Source organism: Centroberyx affinis, unplaced genomic scaffold (assembly GCF_046629955.1).
Source record: "Centroberyx affinis isolate AG114_WGS23_722 - 3 ecotype Tasmania unplaced genomic scaffold, CSIRO-AGI_Caff_v1 ptg001096l_1, whole genome shotgun sequence".
Lineage (NCBI taxonomy): Eukaryota > Metazoa > Chordata > Actinopteri > Beryciformes > Berycidae > Centroberyx > Centroberyx affinis.
In genome coordinates this window covers 1-21344 of record NW_027279641.1, presented here as the reverse complement: position 1 = coordinate 21344, position 21344 = coordinate 1, and the positions used below count along the sequence as shown (strand labels likewise).

At 40.7% G+C, this 21344-nt stretch overlaps 2 protein-coding genes across 3 annotated transcripts in view; one reads left to right on the top strand and one right to left on the bottom strand.

Annotated features, from left to right (window-relative positions):
• Positions 1–13489, top strand: part of sh3pxd2b (SH3 and PX domains 2B) — a 51964-nt gene extending 38475 nt beyond the window's left edge. For both annotated transcript variants that reach the window (XM_071523630.1, XM_071523629.1), the window contains 7 exons: positions 2314–2445; positions 3182–3283; positions 5662–5779; positions 6344–6549; positions 7062–7108; positions 7454–7579; positions 8148–13489. In XM_071523630.1, the coding sequence (XP_071379731.1) occupies positions 2314–2445; positions 3182–3283; positions 5662–5779; positions 6344–6549; positions 7062–7108; positions 7454–7579; positions 8148–9698 (2282 nt within the window). In that variant the 3' untranslated portion in view covers positions 9699–13489. The remainder of the gene's footprint in view (positions 1–2313; positions 2446–3181; positions 3284–5661; positions 5780–6343; positions 6550–7061; positions 7109–7453; positions 7580–8147) is intronic.
• Positions 13490–13640: 151 nt separating this feature from the next.
• On the bottom strand, positions 13641–21171 carry LOC139647686 (serine/threonine-protein kinase 10-like; the record flags this gene model as incomplete). The annotated part of the gene is given in 10 exon segments (XM_071523631.1): positions 13641–14159; positions 15804–15917; positions 16191–16316; positions 16976–17164; positions 17832–17956; positions 18574–18703; positions 19182–19274; positions 19566–19672; positions 19675–19747; positions 21046–21171. Coding segments are annotated over 10 exon segments (1224 nt in total), but the record flags the coding sequence as incomplete, so codon positions are not given.
• Between the last annotated feature and the right edge of the window lie 173 nt (positions 21172–21344).

Here is a 21344-nt window from a genome sequence, read left to right as displayed (position 1 = left end):
GATTGGAGTTGAGGCAGAGCTGCTCTGAAGGCAGAAATAATTTAATTGGTTGAACCTCAATGGGTGGAGCCAAACAACCAAGGTTTTCTGTCTGAGTAAAGTTAGTAGGCTGAAACCCAGTGAAAAAGACAAGGATTAAGAGTGAGGGTAGCTATACAAACCCTGCTCCTGCTACTTCTAATCTAGCCATACTAAATTATGTAGGTTAGCTAGTTAGCCTAGCTGACCTTCCAAGTTCAAACTAGCCATACTAGCCTATAGCTATAGAACCTCCTTGCTATAAGATAGTGAGCTGCTGACCTTTCAAGATTGTGAACGGCATGGTTATGAATTAATTAAAAAATTGATTCATTACCATTTATATTTTTTTATTTATTTTCCGTGTCATCCAAGTTTGCAAGTTAGCTTACTTGCTCTATTGTTCTTTGACTCTGTCCATTGAGGTTTAATAATCCAATGAGATTATTTTCCCCTCCAGAGAAGTCCTGCCTCAGAGAATTGTTGGTATAACTAAAACTCCAATCTCCCAGACACAGGGTCAAAAATCTATTCCAGATTTCCTGGCAAAAGGCTGTACCTTTGTGAAAACAATCAACCTTGTTTAGGCAACTCTGCCTAGCTGCTCACTGAAGAATGGCCATGGCAAGTCAAATGGTATTTTAACCTGCTTGAAGAGCCAGATAAATAGAATTTACTGCATGTGGACTTCAGATTGACACACTACATTTAGTTTCAAATACATCCCTGTAGTTTTCTGAACTCTTCAGTTCTTCTTATAGTGTCCCATACTGCAAACTCTTCTGGCATCTAAGTAGGTTAAAACAAAAAGTCTTTTCAGATGCTGTTCCACCCACATCTGATGACAAAAGTTGCACAAAATCACAAGATCAGTGTGTGCTGCTGCCCACTCTGGATCGATCCCGCTCTGCTCTTGTGTTGAAGTCACATGTTGATGGAAAATGCATCCATCAGCACCTTCAGTGATCTGCATGCTGTGCTGGACCACAACGTCCCCACCTTCACCCCTCCAACCCTCCGCACAAAGGCACAAAGGTCATTTAATAGTCAGGGTGCTATGTAGTTTCAACCAGCAGGTATATTTCATTTTAAAATAATTCTGATGTCCTGAGCTGATTTAAATCTGTTAATATCTGGGGAAACCTGCAAATTGTGGTCCTTAGTTATCAGTTATTAGCGGCATTGGTTAGTATTGTGAGCCCTCAGCTTATGAAATATTATTTTTTCCAGGCTGGCTTGGTGCTAACATTGGTGGTGGGTCTTGTTTCGGTGTTGGAAGTCACATCCATGTTGATGATTGGCATAACCTTTGTCTTTTGCCATTTCCTACCCTGTACACTCTCCTAACACCTACCAGTCACTCCCATCCTTCATTCCTCCCTCCATTCCTTTATATCAGCTCACCTTTTCTTCCACTTCATCTCTCCAATCACACCTGCCACCTCCTCGTCTGTGTCTTGCCTGGGTGAATCTCCATACTCTAGATAAGCCTCCTCTCACTGTCTCCTTTTACTCAGCAGCTGTTGAACAAATTGTGACCTTGGAATTAGTTTGACATTTCATAAAAAAATGAGCTATTCGCTTAATGTAGCTCTACAAATAGGTCTTTGGCTTTTTCTAAGAGCCTGTGGCTAAAGTTGGATTTTTGGAAAAGTTCATTTAAGTGCGTATAATAAATGACATTTTAAAAGGTTATATTACATTCAGTCAATGAGTTGCTAAAACTTTAAAAGCTCAATATCTCAAAGCCAGATGGAACCTTATAATTCCAAGTTAATAGAAATTGTTTTCATCCCTCACATTAACAGCTATTCCAAAGGATTGTTAATGAATGAGAGAAGATGAGAAGAGGAGGCTTTCTACACTGCAAAAAATCTCCATCTTAACAAGTCATTTAGTCCATTATTGAGTCCTAAAATCCTAATTTTGTTAAAGTAAGTGAAACAATCTGCCAATGGGGTTAGATAATTTCACTTGTCTCCAATGCAAATCAAATTGTTTTTGTAAAATCGAGTGTCATTTACTTGATAGTAGTGACACTCATTTCTAGAAAATTACTGAAAGAAGTGAAACTGCATTGGAAACAGGTGGAGTTATCTGACCACATTGGCAGAATTTATCTCTTGGTTTAAGAAAAATAAGATTTGAATGCTGAATATGAGACTAAATGACTCATTAAGATGGATGTTTTTTGCAGTGTAATATGATTGAGATTTCATCCTTGGCCTGCCCGAGTAAAGACCAGAGAGAGAAAAGAGTTACATGTCCCTTTGCTTTGGTGTGTTCCCATAACAGGAGACTCCACCTCAGCTGACCCTCTGCTCCTGGACCAGTATGTGGCCGTTACAGACTACGAGAAGCAGGAAAGCTCTGAGATCAGCCTGCATGTGGGTCAGGTGGTGGAGGTGATCGAGAAGAACGAGTCAGGTAAGTCCAGTCTGGCAGATAATATTTATACTCTTTCATGGCCTCATTGCCTAAAGGTCAGAAAAGCAGGCTTGTGACTGGAAGATTGCTGGTTCAGGAGCCAGCAGGGCATTGCTGGAAAAGATTGTCCAAGCTCAATTAATTTCTCCTGGGTAAATAATTGTGTTTCTCGTTTTATTACTTGTTTTTTACTTACTTATTTATTACAGTCTCTTTAGGGGACAACTTGTATTGACTGGGCATTAATGTGGTTAGGCACCCACTGTTATCCGTTTTCTAGTTGTATCTGTGTATCTCTTGTGTTACCTTTTATTTCTATTTTTTTATTTATTTATTTATTTATTTTTTCGACTTTACATCACTGTCTCTTTGGGTTTTATTGTATGTAAAGCACTTTGTAAACATTGTTTTTAGAAAAGTGCTATACAAATAAAGTTATTATTATTATTATTAGTATTATTAAAGGGTAAAATCTGTCCACAAATTGAGTCACACATTTGCTGCCTGTGGAACTGTTCCAGACTTTAATTGCGTCACAAATTTGTGGCTTTGGGAGAGAATCATTCATGTTTACAAATATGAACAGATAACAGTCTGGGAATAACAGTTATTCATTACAATAATGAATTGACATGAATTCTTAAATTGAATGCCGTTCTGTAGCCTTAGAGGACTTGGTGTGCCACTGTGTGTGTGCGTGCGTGTGTGTGTGTGTGTGTGTGTTGTGCTCCCTCAGGCTGGTGGTTTGTGAGCTCAGACGACGCCCAGGGCTGGGTCCCTGCCACCTGCCTGGAGGCCCAGGACGACCCCGACGACTTCTCTCTGCCAGGGGAAGAAGGTACGCAACTCTCTCCGTCTGGGTGTCATCGTTTAGGGCCAAGATTTCTTCAAGGAAAGGTTCAGGATTTTGAGAGGCTGTTTGGAAAATTTACTCTCAATTTTTACTGTACATGCAAGTCATTCCTTACTCTTGGAAAAATGTCATAGTAAGGGCAAGTAAAACTGTACTTTTCATGCGATTTTGACTGACAGTTTCATTCTGCATTAACACTTGTTATAGTTTGATGACTAAAGCCCCATTCACATCTAGAAAAATAACTATAAAGATAAAAATAAATCTGTGTCTGTGTTCCCACTACAACGAAATGATAACTATAACTATATTTTTCTGACTTTGAACCTTAATGCTAGCAGGAGGCTGGTGCCCATTTCTCAAAAAAAAAAGATTTCACCTCAGAGTTTTTGTTTCTATGTCCTCAGAGGGAGCCTGATTAGTGATTAATAGGGTCTTCTAAAATCTTGACAGCTATGGACCTAAATGAGAATTTTCTCTCTCTGGGTTCATTAAAGCATATTAGTATTCCTGTCAGATGTGGACCGACCCAAAATATCCCACAAACCATTTTTGGGAGTTAAAGAAATTGGGGTTCAGGACCATTTTTTAAAGCAATGCTCCCCTCCATCTATAGCCAAATCTTCTTTTATTGCTCAAGCTAGTTGATAAGCCATCCTGTTCTCTCCATCTGGTGCTGACATACTGTAGCAGCTTTTGTTTTGGCCTATAGTTGCTTTGGCTGCATCATAAAAGATACTTGACAGGTAGGAAGTGCCAGCCAAGGGACATACAGTATAAGGCTAATTTGCACATGATGAGAATAAAACAAATCACACTGATTCAGCCATCGTCCAGTTCTGTGTTCTCTATAATGAACATGCAGCGTGGAGGGAAATACACAGCATTGGCCAATGCAGTTCTCTGACTAGTGAAGCAAAGCAGGAAACATATGAGGAGTATGTGAGGGAACAGGGGGGTGAAACAGCTGGGGGACTATCTTGTGAGATTCAGATGTCCTTGACTTGTCTGGTGGAGACAGGCACAATGCTCTGGGAAACTGTGGGAAACAAGTTGTGTAGTGACTCAGCAGAAATAATAAAGCATACTAATACAATATATGGCAGTTTTCTCCACAGCACAACTTGTTTTGACATACTGAAATGTGTGATTGAGCATAAAACCATGTAGCAAGCACAGGACTCAGGATTTGAGACTGGAGAGGGGACCAAGGGGAAGCTATAGTCCTTGCTAGCAGGAATGACACCTGTAACACTATGATAGAAAAAGATAATACACACCTTTTCAAGAATATTCAAACTTGGAGTGGGTAGAGCATAGCACCAAGACTATAAGAAGTCTGATTTCTACTGGGGCCACTGATACTGAAAATGTTTATACTGAAAATAACTTTAGGATAAATACATCCATCAAAAGGCATATTTAATGTTCACTTCCTGTTTACTGACTTCCTGCCCCGCCCACTGTGCTGTGATGTCACTGTGATGTCAGTGCCTCGGAGATTCTGGTCACTGCCGAGGCACGTGGGTCGCCGCAGAACGTTAGGGGATCTATTCAGCACAGGCTTTGGGCCAGGTGGAGCGCACGCCTTTCTTCTCCCCCTATTCTAAGTGTGTGTGTGTGTGTGTGTGTGTGTGTGTGTGTGTGTGTGTGTGTGCACGTGCACAACTGTGTGCATCTGTGTGCATGTTTGTCTATGTGTATGTGTGCATGTATGTTGCATGAGAGATCCGAGCATGTAAATTAAACCCTTGCATGCAGAGTGGACTTTGTTTTTATGTTGCATGTCAAGAAAAATAATCTATAGTACTTATGACTTCAGTTAACCAGCATTTATAAAATAATTGATAGACCATTAGCAAATCACATAGAATCAGTAGTTCATAGAATCTTTCTCACATAGTCTTAATACATAATCTATCAGATCATGACTTTGATAGTTATGACTGCATTTCTATCACAGTTCTAAGTTTGTCCTGTTTGTGATGGATATTTGTGGAGGATGTATGTGTGTTTTCTGTGTGTTTATCTCACATCTTCTCACTCCACAAGATGATGCTCAAACCTTGTAAAAACCAATACACTTTTGTATTGGGAAACTATCTTACCCTAGATCATACAGAGAGACAGTCAGTGTTGTAGGAGAGATTTCGAACCTCTTAAAAGCTCTTATAGATAGAATTGAATTGCCTTGAAAAGCTGCAAGACCCTGTAACTGTGACTGTGCCATTGTGTGCTTTGTCTCCCACACTATTCCCTACATCAGCATTATTTGTGCTCCCCTGTTTGTGAACCTATACTATAATCTTCAAAACGGATGTTATCTTCTTATATTAAACAACATTGCCTTTTTCCTGCCTCAGAGGAGAAGTATTCGGTGATCTACCCATACTCAGCCAGGGACCAGGATGAGATCGACCTGGAGAGAGGCATGATTGTGGAGGTGATCCAGAAGAACCTGGAGGGCTGGTGGAAGATCAGGTAAGTGAGAAAGATCAACAACATCACTTTCATTTCCCTTATTCTGGGACACTTCTCTGACAATGTTAAAGAGTAACTAAACCCCAAACCTAAATCTGTGTGAAGTCTGACATCTAATGGTGAAAATTCTGCTACTGAACTGGCCATCTGCTATTGGCTGGTCTTTTGTGCCAGGTGATGTCACCTTCTATAGAGCACAACAGATGGTGACATCACCTGACCCCAATGACCAGCCAATAGCAGATGGCCAGTTCAGTAGCCTACTTTTAATATCAAAAATATACACAGCAATATTTACTAAAGAGACAAGTGTTGTCAAGTCTGTAAGTATAGGTTGCATACTTTAAAACAATTTAGTATGAGTGACTATCAGAATGTACTGGAGCTTCTTGAAAATGTATTTGGCATTACAGATACCTTACATTATAATGTAGAAAACTGACTTAAATCTGATTGTATAGATTGACTGTCAGCAATTCTACCTAGTCAGCATACGACCATGCCTTTGTTCAGTATTGTATCTGTCAGCTGAAGTCATTGAGTGTACATGTCTCCTGCTCTCAGGTACCAGGGCCGTGAGGGCTGGGCCCCAGCCTCCTACCTGAAGAAGGCGGACATCCAGGCCCAGAAACAGTCAGCAGGCGGCGCTGCCCACGCCAGTGCAAACGACCTAGACGGGTTCTCCAAGCAGAACAATGCGGCCAAAGAGAACCGAGACAACGGCCAGAAAGAAAACAAGCTCTCGCCTTTCTCTGACAACAACAAACGCAGTAAGTGTATTAAACGACGGTCTCAGCGTGTGATAAATCAAATACATTTAACTGCTCACTGTCACTGCTGTGACACTTTGTATTTCAAAGCTATCAATCTATGAATGTATGAATAAATAATGCCAGGGTTCCTACACTAGTCTACAATGTCTGGAACAGTGTGAATGAATTTTATAATTTCCAGGTCAGGAGATGGAATCTTTGTTTTGGAATTGAACAAAATATCTGGAAAAGATATTTGTTATGACAAATTTTACTTCTAGACCTGCTGTCATGTATTTAGTATTTGTGGTATTTGTTGTTGTATAAGAGACTCGTCTTCGTCAGCAGTCGATCAGCATACACCACATTTAACACTAACTCCAAATGGAAATTGAAATGAAAACCTAAATGTAAAATGTGTAGGTAGAGAATGCAGGTTTTGCAGATAGGCTGGGCCCTGCTGCACTGCAAATGTACAACACAATGCCAAGAGTAAATCCTTTAATTACTTTTGTCTTTTCCCTCCACAGAAGTGGGATTAAGACAAAGACCTCCTCCACGCAGGGATCTCACCATTGTAAGTGCCCCCACTTAGAACGATCTCCATTTGACACAATGGGGTTTGTATCGATTTGGCGTTAAGCGTTTATCTTCCACGAGATAACACCGGTGCCGAGCCTCTCTCAGCTGAACTTTAGCCTTACTCTCTGCCTCTGCTACAACATCCTTCTCCTCTTTCCTTTCTTCTGCCTCTTATTCTCTATTCCTGTCCTCTAGCTATCTTTTCCCCTTCTTTTTCTTTCCTGTTTTTTGCCATATATGCTCTTCTTTACCCTTTCCTGCCGTCTTCATCCACTTTATCTCTCCATTTCTCTCCACTCTCATCCACTTCATCTGTCTGTGTCCCTCTCACATCCCACAGCCGCGCGGTGTGAACCTGCCCAAGCCGCCCATCCCTCCTCAGGTTGAGGAAGAGTTCTACACCATAGCAGACTTCCAGACCACAATCCCCGATGGCATTAGCTTCCAGGCTGGAGTTAAAGTGGAGGTGAGACTCCAGACATTTCATAACATTGCATCAAAATTAAAAAGTTAATTAAAAAGTAAATAAAAAAAAATTTCTTGCACACTCAGTTTGAAAAAGGTGAAGAATGGAGATGGGACGATATATTGAAATTCAATATATATCGCAATATAAAAATGTGACAATACATATTGTGGGGCAGAAAAATATTATCTGCATTTTATTCTGCTGTAGTAATCACAAATGAGACAGCTTGCCCATCACAATTTAACACGCTCTCCATCCAAATTATATTATTTACACTTTGTAGTGACATTTTTAAATTGTTGCTTACAATGCCATTGCTAGAAAGATTTGTGGCTCAGAAATAAACATAATTCTGCACAGTCATACTTTGTTGTCACTGAACTTTTATTTATTACATCGTATTGTGAACCCCATACCGCATATCTGTCATTGTATCGTGACATCAGCATATCGTCCCATCCCTAGTGAAGACTGTTGCCAAAAGGTAAAGAGAATGCACAGGTGTGTGAGTGTGTTTTTTTCAATTGTGATCAATCTTAAAGTGATAATTTCTTTTACCTACCAGGTGATTGAGAAGAATTCAAGCGGTTGGTGGTACATCCAGATAGATGACAAAGAGGGCTGGGCCCCTGTCACCTTTATCGACAAGTACAAGAAGACCAGCAACGCCGTGCGACCTAATTTCCTGGCCCCTCTGCCCAATGAGATGGAGAAGCTGAGGCTGGAAGATGGTGGCGGTTCTTCAAGCATCCCGGGCACAGATGACAGCTGGTCTAAGCCTTTACCAGATGAGCCAACCGCAGCGTCTGATTCCTGCGCCCGGCCCAAGCTGAGAGACTGGAAGTCCAGCGCTAGCAAGGGGGCCTCCACCTTCTCCGGGCCTTTACCTCCAGCTCCAGCCGCCCCTCCAGCGGAGGAGAAACCAGCTCTGCCGCCTCGTAGGGAGTCCATTAATAAGAGCTTTGAATTGGAGGTAGCGGAGAAGCCCAGGTCTGATCTTTCCAAACCTTTGCCGCCCAAACCACCAGCCCCTGGGGTCATCATGCCCCTGGTAACCCCCAAGGCACCCCCCTTCAAACCAGAGAAACCGCCAGAGCCCAAGAAAGAGGACAAGAGCAAGGCCCTGCACCTTAGGAATGAGATGGGGCTTGAGTGTGGCCACAAGATCTCTGCCAAGGAGGTGAAGAAGTTTAATCTGAAACCCGTACCTAAACAGCCACCAAAACCTAAACCAGACGTCCACGAGGAGAAACCAGAGGCAGCAGGCCCAGCAGTGTTTATGAAACCCAAACCAATGATCCGGCCCAAACCTGTCCCAGCTGCCAAACCAGATCCCCCTGCAGAGAACAAACTAGATATCACCAACCTGAGGAGCAAGCTGAGGCCTTCAAAACCTGCGGATCTTGGCTCTGGATCGGCAGAAGTGAACCATCAGAATGACACCTCAGCGGCACCAAACAGCCCCCACCCCAGTCCACCTCCCAGCTCTCCCCCCATCAATATCCCTGCTCTCAACAACGGCAAGCCCTCTGATGAGCCAAGGTTCCCCCCAAAACAACTCAACGGTCATAGCCAGGAGAGCTCATCCACCCCTGCAAAACCAGCAGTGCCTCCCCACAGAGAAGTCCCCCAGCGACCCCCCTCCATGGTTCCAAGGAGACCCCCTCCTCCCAAGAAGACCGACCCATCCAGCCCGACCGAGATCAAACCGCCATCTGCTCTAAAAGAAGCCCAGGACGTCACCAGGCCCGGACCGCCCCAACTCAGCAGACCCCCTCCCCCTAAACCCAAAGCATTCGCTCTGCCGCCTCCTAAAGACAAGGAGAAAGAGGAGCCCAAGGCCAATAAAGTCCCGGTTCCTCCCAAGCCCCAGCTGAAGAGCGAGAAGCCGGGCCCGCCCAAGGACAAGCTCCCCCCTTTACTCAAGGAGCCCAGTAAGGATGAGCTGTACCTAGCTGTGGCGGACTTTGAAGGCGATGAACAAACGTCCGGCTTCAAGGTGGGTACAGTGTTCGAGGTGCTGGAAAAAAACAGCAGTGGCTGGTGGTTCTGTAAAAATGTAGGAGAAGAAAACGAGAGCTGGATCCCCTCGAATTACCTGAGCAAGAAACCTTAGGTACTGAATGTCCTCTCAAATCCATGGCCCTTTTTTAATAAAAAAAAATAAACTAAGGATTTAAAAAAACAGAATATCACTATTTTGTATTTAATTAGCCTTTTTTTTTTTATTTATAGGTACCCTTTTTTCACATTTTTGTTACATTTAATTTTTTATAATTGTATTCTAGCTAAACTGAACCAGCAATAACACATTATTTTGTTGGGTTTTGTGATGTTTACTTGTTTTTCGTTTTATCCAGATATTACATCAAATCTTAGGTAAACCAATTGTTTGCTTCTGTTCACATTTTTGTGCCATATGTTACTCAAAGCCTGTGTCACTTTTACAACTACGTATTCAAGCCTAGAACAGCAGTTCATGTATCTACGCCCTTGCCTTCTATGATACGGTGCCTCAATATAATATGCAAAGTGCTTCGATGCTTAGATATATGCAGTTCTAGTGGTTGTCCCTGTTGATTCTCAAAATGTTTTTAGGAAAAATCAATAGACTTGTTCCCGACAATGTATTGCCTCTGGAAGAAAAGCCTACGCCAGATGAATATTCAAATCCAGCCAGTCTTTTCCCAGCAGTGGACACACACACACAAAAAAAATATTCTTGCCTTCTACAAAGACTGCGTCTGAACTCACTGGGGGAGTTCAGTAAGGACACCTGGGCTTTCAAGTGCAAATTGAATTACTACAAGAGAAGTCTTTGCCAAGCAGATTTTAAGTGCTGTTATACTAGAGACATGCATATTAGTTTTCGTGCCATTGTAATGTTTTTTGTTTTGTTTTCTTGTTAGACTGCATAATTAATGTTGCAGTGATTTTTAACAGATGTGCACTTTTCCAATCATTTCAGATGAGGTAGGTTTAAGGTTTGCACATGGTGGAGGAGAGGGGAAGAATGCCATGGAGCATCTTATTAGTCTAGTCATGTTTTGTATACTAATTGCAACAAGAATCCACTAATGTAAAGTTGAGGGTAAAAAAAAATCCAAAATGAGAACTTGAAAAATATGTTTTCTGTCATATCTTTTACCTTCATCTTGAAGTTATCACACACCCAAAAAGAACCAGAATCGTCTTTATTTGCCAAGCACATTTGCCTACATACTCTACTACAGTGATTTGTGCAATGATTCACAGTATTGTAAGTGTACAGTCTGTTCTTTACAAACCGAATTTTGGTGCTCGGATAACACAGCGAAATATGACCATTGTATAAAAATAATGTTTTACATTAATGCTTGACTGGTCTCAAGCAGGGTCATCATAGCAAAATAGTTTTTATTGTACAGTAATGAGAGTCATATCATAACTGTTGTCACTTTTCTCTGATGGTCCATCTGCTATGTCTTTTTTATTCTATAGTGATGGGGGTGATGATTAGAAAGAGGAAGGGACAAGAAGGAATTTGGTTGGTTGCTTTATGGAAATCGCTTGTTGGGGGAAAGAGAAAGAGAGTTGTGTTTTGTCTGCCAAGAGACAAATCTGTCACTGCTTGGGGAAAAAAAAAACACTTGTGGATTTAAATGTATGTGAAACAACAGGCTGCTGATTTCATACCAAGTAGTCCAGAAATTATTGTTGTATACACCTTTGTATTAAGTGTTAGGTTTACAAAAGGAATCATGGGTGAAAGTGGCAAATGAACATAAAGGTAGTAATTAATGGTTTTGGGCAGGGTCACTGACAAGGCTGGGAGTTGTAACTTGCTGATTTATTGCATTTTTTTATCTGTCAATCTGTTCTGCTCCTAGTTGCTATAATGTTATACCACCTTCCATCCCATTTCCATACAAACTTCTGTTATCTTACCCACTATGAACACAACAATGTGTTTTCTGTAGGTGATAATATACCTACAATTGAGTCAGACAGGTGGATTCAATTGTACATATACAGATATATTTAATTGGGCAAAGGTGAGCCAGGCAAGTACAGTATTTGAACACTACAATGCAAGACAAATGTATGGGGTGGTTGTTGGTATGATTACTTCAGTACTGTAGTCTGCTATTTACTTTGCTTTTTTTTCCAATGTATTTCTCATTACATTGACTCTTCCTTTACTTTCATATTAAGTCAATAAACATTTCTGATTTTTCAACTGTCATACCGTGTGTATTGATGTAGAAAGTTTAATCAAAAATTTAAGAGAAAAATGTTTACTGCTACAAAGTATTTTTATCTTTTTTATTTCTTGCCAATTTGTAATGAAGTGACAGAAATTACTAAGGGAAATCAGGGGGCTATTATAGGGATCCAGAATCAGCTGTCTTCACTATATAACCTGTTTAAATTGAAATAATTTGTGTAATCGAGAACCTTACAGGAAAATGTATCATGATGACCAAATTATGTTGACACATAGTTTAGTAATTAGAAAATCTGTATTTATTAAGAGTTATTTACAACAGTGGTTCCTTCTGATGGACAGTTTCATTCACACTCACAACCCCTCCATACAAATAATGTTATGTAAACTAAGGCAGGGAGGAAGACATGAATGCAGCCACTAAACATGGCAACAGAAAGAAGAGGAATTTTACAACAAATTAAAATACTTTTGAGTGAGAGAGAGAGGAAAGAGAGAGATAGAGATCAGATTAAACTGTACCTGATTACTGACCTGATTCAATGTAATTCTGCAGGCCAAACTGGTCTAGAAATCACTTTATCTCACTCAAAGGCAACAAGGTCTTCAGCTGCAAAATATAGTTTCAGTTCAAGATTCAAGATATACAGGTATGTTACAACAGACCAAATTGTTGCACTCCCTCAAAGAACATATGAAGAGTTATGTTCCAAAATGAGATCCACTATTTGAAAAACGTAAAACCTACTCTTACTAAATTATGCTGAAAAAGCCATTAAAGTCATTTGCATACCTTGTGTTGAAGATGAAAAATCTAGATTTTTAGTGATACATTTCAAGCAACTTTTTTTTTTTTTTTTCTAAAAGTGGATAAATATAATTTTGGAATGAAACCCTTCATATTATTTCCCCTTCTCAGTGCAAGGGAAGGCAAAGTTGATGAAAAAATAAACCTCTTAAAGCTAAGCAATGACATAATATTGCACTTTGGTTAGCAGACAGTGCATTTAATAGAAACAGAACAATTATACACTTAATATCTTTTTTAACTCTGATTTAAATCCCCTATTTGTTAACATCCTTCAAAGAACAACAGTATTTTGCTTTGGCTTGGTCAGTTCCCATCCAGTGTGATAGAGATTTTACAGTAAAAATACAACTGAAAACAAATGTCACAATAGAGACACTTTACATGAAACACAATTAGTCTTCCCGTCTGGTAAAATCTCACCCCTAAATAATCATTTTTAAATGTTAAAAAAAAAAAAATACATTTGGATAACTTTGGATATAACTTCCTCCCCCATTTCAAACAAGATATAAAACTTATAATTATAATATGCAGATCCTTCAAACCATGGGTGCTGGTTGAAAATTAGCAAAAGTTTAAATTAATATTTACAGTGATTAATCTGGATTTTTAGTTTAGTTTGTCCTTTAACAGTAAAAATAAATAAAAGCAGAATTTGGCAACTGGATGTACAACATGCATCTGACTTGTAGACAAAAAGGTCATTGAGCCAAGACATACAGACACACAAAATATATCAGTGAATTAGATCAGTTTGGGTTTGTTTTTCGTTATGATGATCTTTGGAAGACAGCAATGACATTTCGGGGTAAAGAAAAAGTGCTTAGTTACTGGCTCAACAGCATTTCACGAAGCGTTATAATCATTTTCCGCTTCATGCAAAAAGAAATTCCCTAGCTGGGCGTCTTTGGACAACAAGCAACTTCTTACCAACAAATAATCAACAAAGTGTTTTTCCTCTAATATCTAATCATCAAGATTGATAAATGGTTGGGTGTCTTAAGACCATCCAACGGCCACTTTATCAAGTTAGCCTCATGTTTCATTGATAAGCTCTAAGAGGCAGACTATAACAGAAAAAGGAAATCAAAACACTGTATGGAAGCAGATGCTATATAATCAAGTCACCTGAAGCGCATGATGAGCTGTGAATCCCATCAAATAATACAACACTTGTAATCAAAAGAAAAACTTAAAACATGAATTAAAACATAAATATTTCCTAAAAAAAAAATTAAAAGGAACCTAAAGGAGGGATAAGTATGCTGCCAATACCGGCAAAGCAAATAAAAACTGAGGCAGCAGGCAATCATACGCCTCCAGGTGTGTGTGTGTGTGTGTGTGTGTGTGTGTGTGTGTGTGTGTGCGCTGGTCCTAACAGTGGCCAGGAGACGGCGTGCAAAGTCACAGGGGCCATTTTATGTGGTGGAGGAGTCGGCATAAGGCAGGAACTTGGAGAGTTTGTTGGGTGAGCTGGGGTTGGGGCATGCCGAGTTCTCACTCATCCTGAAGAAAGCCTCCTGCTCCCTTTTCTTCTGGTTCAACTCCTCTTCAAGGGCCTGGGGGTGATCGAGGGGAGGGGGGAGAAGAGGGGGGGGGGGGGGTTATAGTTGTCTCACTGCGGGACAGAAACTTCACTGGCCTTTGTAAGCACGAAAGAACGAGTGACTGCAGACTTGCATCATTTGACACTCCCACTTTGACGCTTCTGTGACGCACTGCAGGTGGAATATCTTAAGTGTCAGCAGCACTGGCACCTGCATTCCTACACTGTGACGTTACTATATTCTGTTCCTTGGTCTGTCCTACAGTCTGCTTCATACATCTGGAGACCAGTCAGTAGACCAGGTAGACTATATAGTATATAGTCAGGGCATGAAATTAAACTCGCCTGAGTCCAGAAAAAGGAGCAGCAGCCTAATCTGATATTCAGACTGAACGGCCATTTCATTCCCAATCGATTATTCAGCCTGAGATTGCCTCCTTGTTAGCAGTTTTCTGTGTGTGTGTGTGTGGGGGGGGGGGGGGGGGGGGGGGGGGGGGGGATTTTCCCCGAACCAATCATTAGTGACTGTCGTATCCCACCGCTCTGACATCATTTTCAGTGACACTGATGCTGGACGTATTTACTAACTTCACCAAGAATGTTGGTCGATTTTGACAAAGACATCGTCTTTGCAAACACGATATGTTGGTTAAGGGGTTGGGTTTCAACAAATACTATTCTGCCTAAACAACAATGAAATACTGTTGCATGAACGGTTCAAACTTTAGTCCCGCCCACAAAGGTGCAGAGTGGCTCGGTTGTTTCTCCGAGCGAGAACAAGCTGTTGACCAGAGCAACACCAGACTCTCAAAATCTGAAGAGTGTGAGGGACACGATTCAGGAACCAGTCTGGAGCCAGGCTGGCAGCTAGTAGCCCAGTTAGGAGACTGAGATTGGGCAGCAGATTCCAGTCCCATGCATGAATCTACACCTACATTTAGTTAAGGTGTCACTGAAATTTCAGTGCTTCACATTCAGACATTCAGTTGCTTGTATTGTATTTTTGGGATTCCGCCTTAAAATCCAAGGGCTCCTCACTGCCTACTGGAACTCTGTGCTGTTGTCATAGCGACAACGCTTAAAGCTGAGGTGACAGCGTTAACAGACAGGCAGGCATCTGTTTAGCTCAATGACAGAAGAAGCTAGCTAATGTAAATTAAGTACTACGAATTAACCTCATCCAAAACACAAAATGTATCAATTTTTTTGCAAATGTACCACTGCCACCTCCGGAAAATAAACCGTCCTCTAAAAATTTTGAAGAAAAAAAACAAAGAACAACAACACAAACTTGTGAATTTGTATGCATGTTTACGATTTTAGAGCATTGACCTGCCTTGTTAAGCTTGACTACATACACTGAGCTAATAATAATAATTTCTCCGGGCTAGTAGAAAGAGCAAGGACACTGAGCTGGTATTTTTGTCAAAATCATCGATATGAATTTGGAAAATGGTAAAAGTGAAGTTAATTATAGGCTGTCCTTTCATTTGTTGTGCATAAAATAACTACAATTCTTTTAATCTGTTTGTCTGTCTGTGGAGCTTGAATATAGCAAGCATTCGATACCCATGCAGATTGCTGAAATAGAGTGAAATGTGTGATAATGTATAATAATGAAACTTTATATTCTACCATCCCAACAGGAAACATGTACCTTCTTTCTGGGTTTCAGCTGATCCCTCCAGTCCCTCAGCTGCTGGTTGTGTTGCTCATCCAAGTACTTGAGCCTCTGAGTCTCATTCTCAATCAGCAGGTGGCATTTCTCATTCTGAAGCACACAACAAAGTCCTGTTAGCAACTTCAGGGCATTCACTGCATTTGTATTGTGTGTTGTCCTGAAGACGTGAGCACAAACATCACCACTAAAAGAGAAACTCTATAAAAATATGGATTCATCTTCAATCACATGGACTGTGCCAGATTACATATGGCAGTGAGGCAAGGAACCTTTGTGATACAATTCTGACAGCTGTCAATAGACGATGTATGAAAATCTCAGTCCATGTTTTTTTTATACAGGGGCAGAGAGAAACAACGTCACCTGTAGCTGCTGCAGCTCTCGGACGTTGGCTTCACACTGACCGATCATCTCTCTCATCTGGTTCTCATGTTTCTGCTGCTGGTGCATCCGCTCTGCCTTCTGCCGCTTGTCCTCCTGCTGAGAAAACTGGAGGGAGGGAGGGAGAGAAAAAGACTTTAAACACAAGAATGTAGCCTGATATTTACCAATACATGGGATTTGATGGTGGAATTTTTTGTGCCATAATCCAGGGTGAGCTTTCATGCAGAAGCCCAATTCAGATGTCAATGATTTCTGGCATCCAACAACCAGTTTTGATATCAGTTCTGTGGGAATTTTGTCGATTCCCTAATGGTTTAACTTGAGGAAGAATTAATTTAGAAAACATTCATGGTTTGCAGGTGAAGAAAAAGGAGGGAGAGAGAAAAGGGGTAGGGGATAGCGCATAACAGCAAGCAAATACCCAAGAAAACATATTTATTCACTTAATGCATCTTAGAATTTTAACATGTTTAATTTGGTAATAAAAGTTAGAAAAATATTAGCAACACTATGTTTACATCAGCCTCAGCCCACAGATGATGAAGGCGGACAAGCTTTGTCTATTTCCTTCCTTTGAGTTCATCCAATGGGGTTTCAAATGGTTTCAAAAGCCCAGGGGTCATAGAATTTTCTCAACCCATGGAGCAAAGCGTAATCCTTCAGCTGAAGTTAAAACATGAAAATCACCAAAACTGGAGTGACAAGGTTTTCACATGACAACAGTGATATATGTAACTCCATATCTTAACACCCTCTCCCTGTACCTGTTTGATCTTCTCTCGGTCCTCGGAGTTGCTGCCGGTTGAGTTGATGCGGAGGCTCTTCTTGAACATGGCCATGCGGGTCTTGGCTTCACTGCGCTGGATCTTGGGCAGCCGACCTTTCTCCTGCTGCTGCCGAGCCTTCAGGATCTCAATCATACGCTGGTTATAGCACTGCATCTGCTCCTGTTCCTGTAATGACACAAATAGACATAATATCACCATCTTTGTTCTTCAAAGCAATCAAGTATCCACTACCAGTCAAAAGTTTGGACACATCTGATTGAATGCACTATGTTTTTCATTATCTTAAAGCCATTTTGATCTAAAGGCTTATGCTTAAATGCTTGAAATGTGTTTCTTAGACAATCAAGGTGGCTACTTTAAATAATCTAAAATATAAGATAGATTTGTTTAACACTTTTTTGGTCACTGCATAATTCCATTTGTGTTATTTCATAGTTTTGATGTCTTTACTATTATTCTAAAATGTGGAAAATAGTAAAAATAAAGAAAAATGCGAATGTCCAAACTTTTGACTGATAGTGTATGAACACATAAGGTCATACAGAGGTGTGACTTACAGTGTGTGTGCTTTAATAGCCTACGTCTTTGAAAGTATTGAACCAAAACTACAGTATGAAATCTAACATGCATGATTAACAGATATGGATGCACCTGGTCCATGTATTGATGGGGTGAAACCTGGAAAACCCCTTGAGCCTGAATCCCTAAGAGTTAACCGACATGTGATCAAGATAATTTACATGCCAAGAACAAACATGTTTTATGGATGTGGAGCATTTATTTAAAACTTATTGCGGCGAGGGGGCTTGGGAGTTGCAGTCCACTGGGTTACCTTCTCATGTTTCTTGAGCAGCTGGTGCCTCTGGAGGAAGTACTGGTCTTTCAGCTGCTGCTTCATCAGCTGGTGTCTCTCATAAAGGTTCTTCTCCTCCATGTCCCAAATCGTTGCTTCTCGCTCTAATGGAAGCAGGGAGATGAATTGAGAGGAGAATCGTCTTTAAAGCAAAGCGCGCTATTTCAACACAGATATGTGTTGAAATATGACATATGAATATGAATATGTTAGTACACAGAACACAAAACGTAATGAAAAATCTCAGGAAAATCAAATAGTCCTGTTACAAATTATTGGAAGTTGCGTGTCTGAAATTCCTGCCAAAAAAGGATTGCTTGCACAGAGTCACAGTATGAAACAAACCCAACCATGGCATCTACCAACCGAACACTTCTGCCCACTTGCACAGCTGATAATTCGATCTATGCGTTCTGATCACTGGATAGGAACTAGAAGACTCTTTCAAAGCCGAGTTGCCAAGTGGCTCAGTGATTCACCGCACCCTTTATTAGCCCTCTGTAACAAATGGCCATCTGATTGTCCCTTAGCTAGAAACATCTCCACACTGTAATCTAGCAAACCATTCAGTACATGGTAAAACATTGGAGTTTAAATAGTAGAACATAGGAGTTCAGACATTTGGATGTCCGGGTGCACAGTGTCTCAAAGAGCCTTTAAGCGGAGTGGTCACTTGGGTGTTTGGTTTGAGACTGAACCCTCTATCGAACACTTATTGTACCTCTGATTAGATGTTGCTTCTTGTTGAGGCATTCCCTCTCCGTCTCTGAGATCTCCCTCTTGTTGTCCGAGATGATTCTCTTCAGCGTCGTGTCCAGGTGGTTCTTCTGGGCGGCCAAGAAGTTCTGCTCCTAAACCACAGAAAGGAGAAGAAGAAGAACATGTAAGTATGGAGGGCAGGAATGGATGAAATAGAGATAAGACACTGTTGAATCAAATAATGAGTCAAATACTCAAAAACTGGGTGAAGTAGTAACAGAATATTCTTCAAAAGAAGAGAACAAAAAATGTTTGCTGTTGCCGGTGATATGATCACTTTTCAGAAGTGGCTGGTAAGTGAAACTATGGATGCCTCAGTACTTAAAATATATGAAACCAATATTCTTTTAAAAAAAGCTTTATCCCACTGGAGGAAGAGCAAGATAAGGAGAACTTACTTTTCCTTTAAATCTTAATAAAGTTGTACTGTATGTGTTAATAAAAAGAAAATCTGAAAATGGAATCTATTCTCCAGTGGTTCATAGGTTGAGTTAAGAATGTATGACATTTTATAGACCTTGAGAGTCCCACTTGAGAGTACCAATCTCCCTTAATTTATTTCAACCTTACCTCATTTAACTTCATCTGCTGGAAGGTGTTCATGCTTTGCTTCATGGATTCTTTACGCTCATTTCTGGGCAGCCTGTCAACAGATTGTTTCACCTAAAGAAACAAGAGAGTGACCGTTGTAGCTATATTCAGGAAGTTTTGTCATAGAATAAGAACAAAAGACAGCTAAGCAAGCAAACTATGTGAAGATGGACAGACAAAATATTACAACCACCATCTTTTGTGCAATCCAGGTCTCAGTTTTTCAAGGCTAAAAAAATATTCTGTGACCCATTTTCTTCCCTTCAGCTGCATGCTCTCCTTATGATTTAATTGGATTGAACAGATGAAATCAAGAAGGTTCAACTGGTCAGGAGAGCGAGGTGGACCTAATAACTTGTGCACATGCCTCTTTTTCTTGTGTTTCATCTGATCCTGGAACTTATGGAGCTCGCGCTCCTGCTCTGCTCGGATGCGTTTGGACTCGTCTTTGAGTTTAAAGGCGTGTCTGTCTCCATCTTCTCTATGGTCTGCTTCTGGTGCTTCTCCAGGCTCTCCAGCTCCACATCATAGTACTTCTTCTTGGCCTGGGAGGGACCAGAGGGTGAAACAAACACACACACACATTCAGAGAGACACACAAAGAGTGGGGCTTCTTTTCTGCTCAATCATTTTCCCCCTCTTCTGGTTACTTTTCCTTTGGTTTGATCATACATGAATCCTTCAGAAGGTGAACCATGTGCCTGTTTTAAGTATTCAGTTGAGTTTTCAAATCTTAATATACAAAGACTGTAAGTTTAAGAAATGTGTACATATATGAAAAAACACAGAGTTATTTGTTTTAAGACCATAAGAAAAGTCAAGGAAATAGTCCTTCAACTCAAGGAGAAAATGAAAGAATCAAATTCATGGTACTGTAAGGTGCTTTGAATAAAAGTGTCGCACCAATTGGCATATACATAAAGACAACAATGACAATACGCTATATAATGCAGTCCTATTCTGCATGCTCAAAGGATCAAGTCTCAAGCCTGATTTCAGCAGTAGAACTATGAAAACTAATTAAACTGATAATGTCCACATTCCTTCCTACCAGACTATACAAAGTAGATAGAGAAGAGCAAAGTCAACATGAAAAAGTCAAGAAAGGCGAACATATGGGGCTTGATAATAACAGGAGGGAGGCTCTGGAGAGGATATCCCCCTTTTGTTCATGAAGGCACAACATGACATACAGGCATCACCTTAAACTTCTTATCCTCTAGAGTGACCCGTGGAAAACGGATTGTTTATCTGTCAGAGCACAAGTAAACTCAGCAGATTGTTCTCTCTGTGCACGCGTGTTGTGTGTGTGTGTGTGTGTGTATATATAGACAGGAAGATAGAGATATGACATGTGTAACGATAGGAGTTAAGAGGCCTAGCACTTTTCCTCTAGCAGGAAATTAAATTAAAGTACCAATTATTTCTTAAAGGCAACTTAAAGGAAAATATTGTTTTTTTTTCTTACTGTTGTGCAATGAGAAGATTACTTGCAGTTTCTCTTTGGTGTATTCAGCAACATTCATTTGACATAAAGCAAAGTCTACCGAGATACACAGTGTGCTAAAGCATTAGCAACTATACTAGATACAGAGGTTAAATAGCTACCAATCTTCATTGATCAAGGAGCTTATGCACCAAAATGTTGGTGTATTCATTCACATCTATCACGAGAGAGAGAGGAGAGAGAGAGAAGAGAGAGAGAGAGAGAGAGAGAGAGAGAGAGAGAGAGAGAGAGAGAGAGAGAGAGAGAGAGAGAGAGAGAGAGAGAGAGAGAGAGAGAGAGAGAGAGAGAGAGAGAGAGAGAATAGATATAGATAGAGAGAGAGAGAGAGAGAGAGACTCACATCATCTCCTGGTCAAAGCGTCTCTGCATCTGCTCTCTCTGAGCCTCCAGCTTGGCATTGAGAACAGCCAGAGCACGATGTTCCTCCTTCTGCAGCAAACGGAGCTCACGCAGCTCCTGACGCTAAACACACACACACACACACACACACACACACAAAAGAGGTACGTGTATTAGAACTGTCATTTCAGCATGATCGTCAGTTCAACAACCTCTCAAGTATTTTACTCATTTTGGCAATTTGACATTTAGGCAATGCTCTATCCCTGTAATTAATTAATCCCTGTAATAATTAA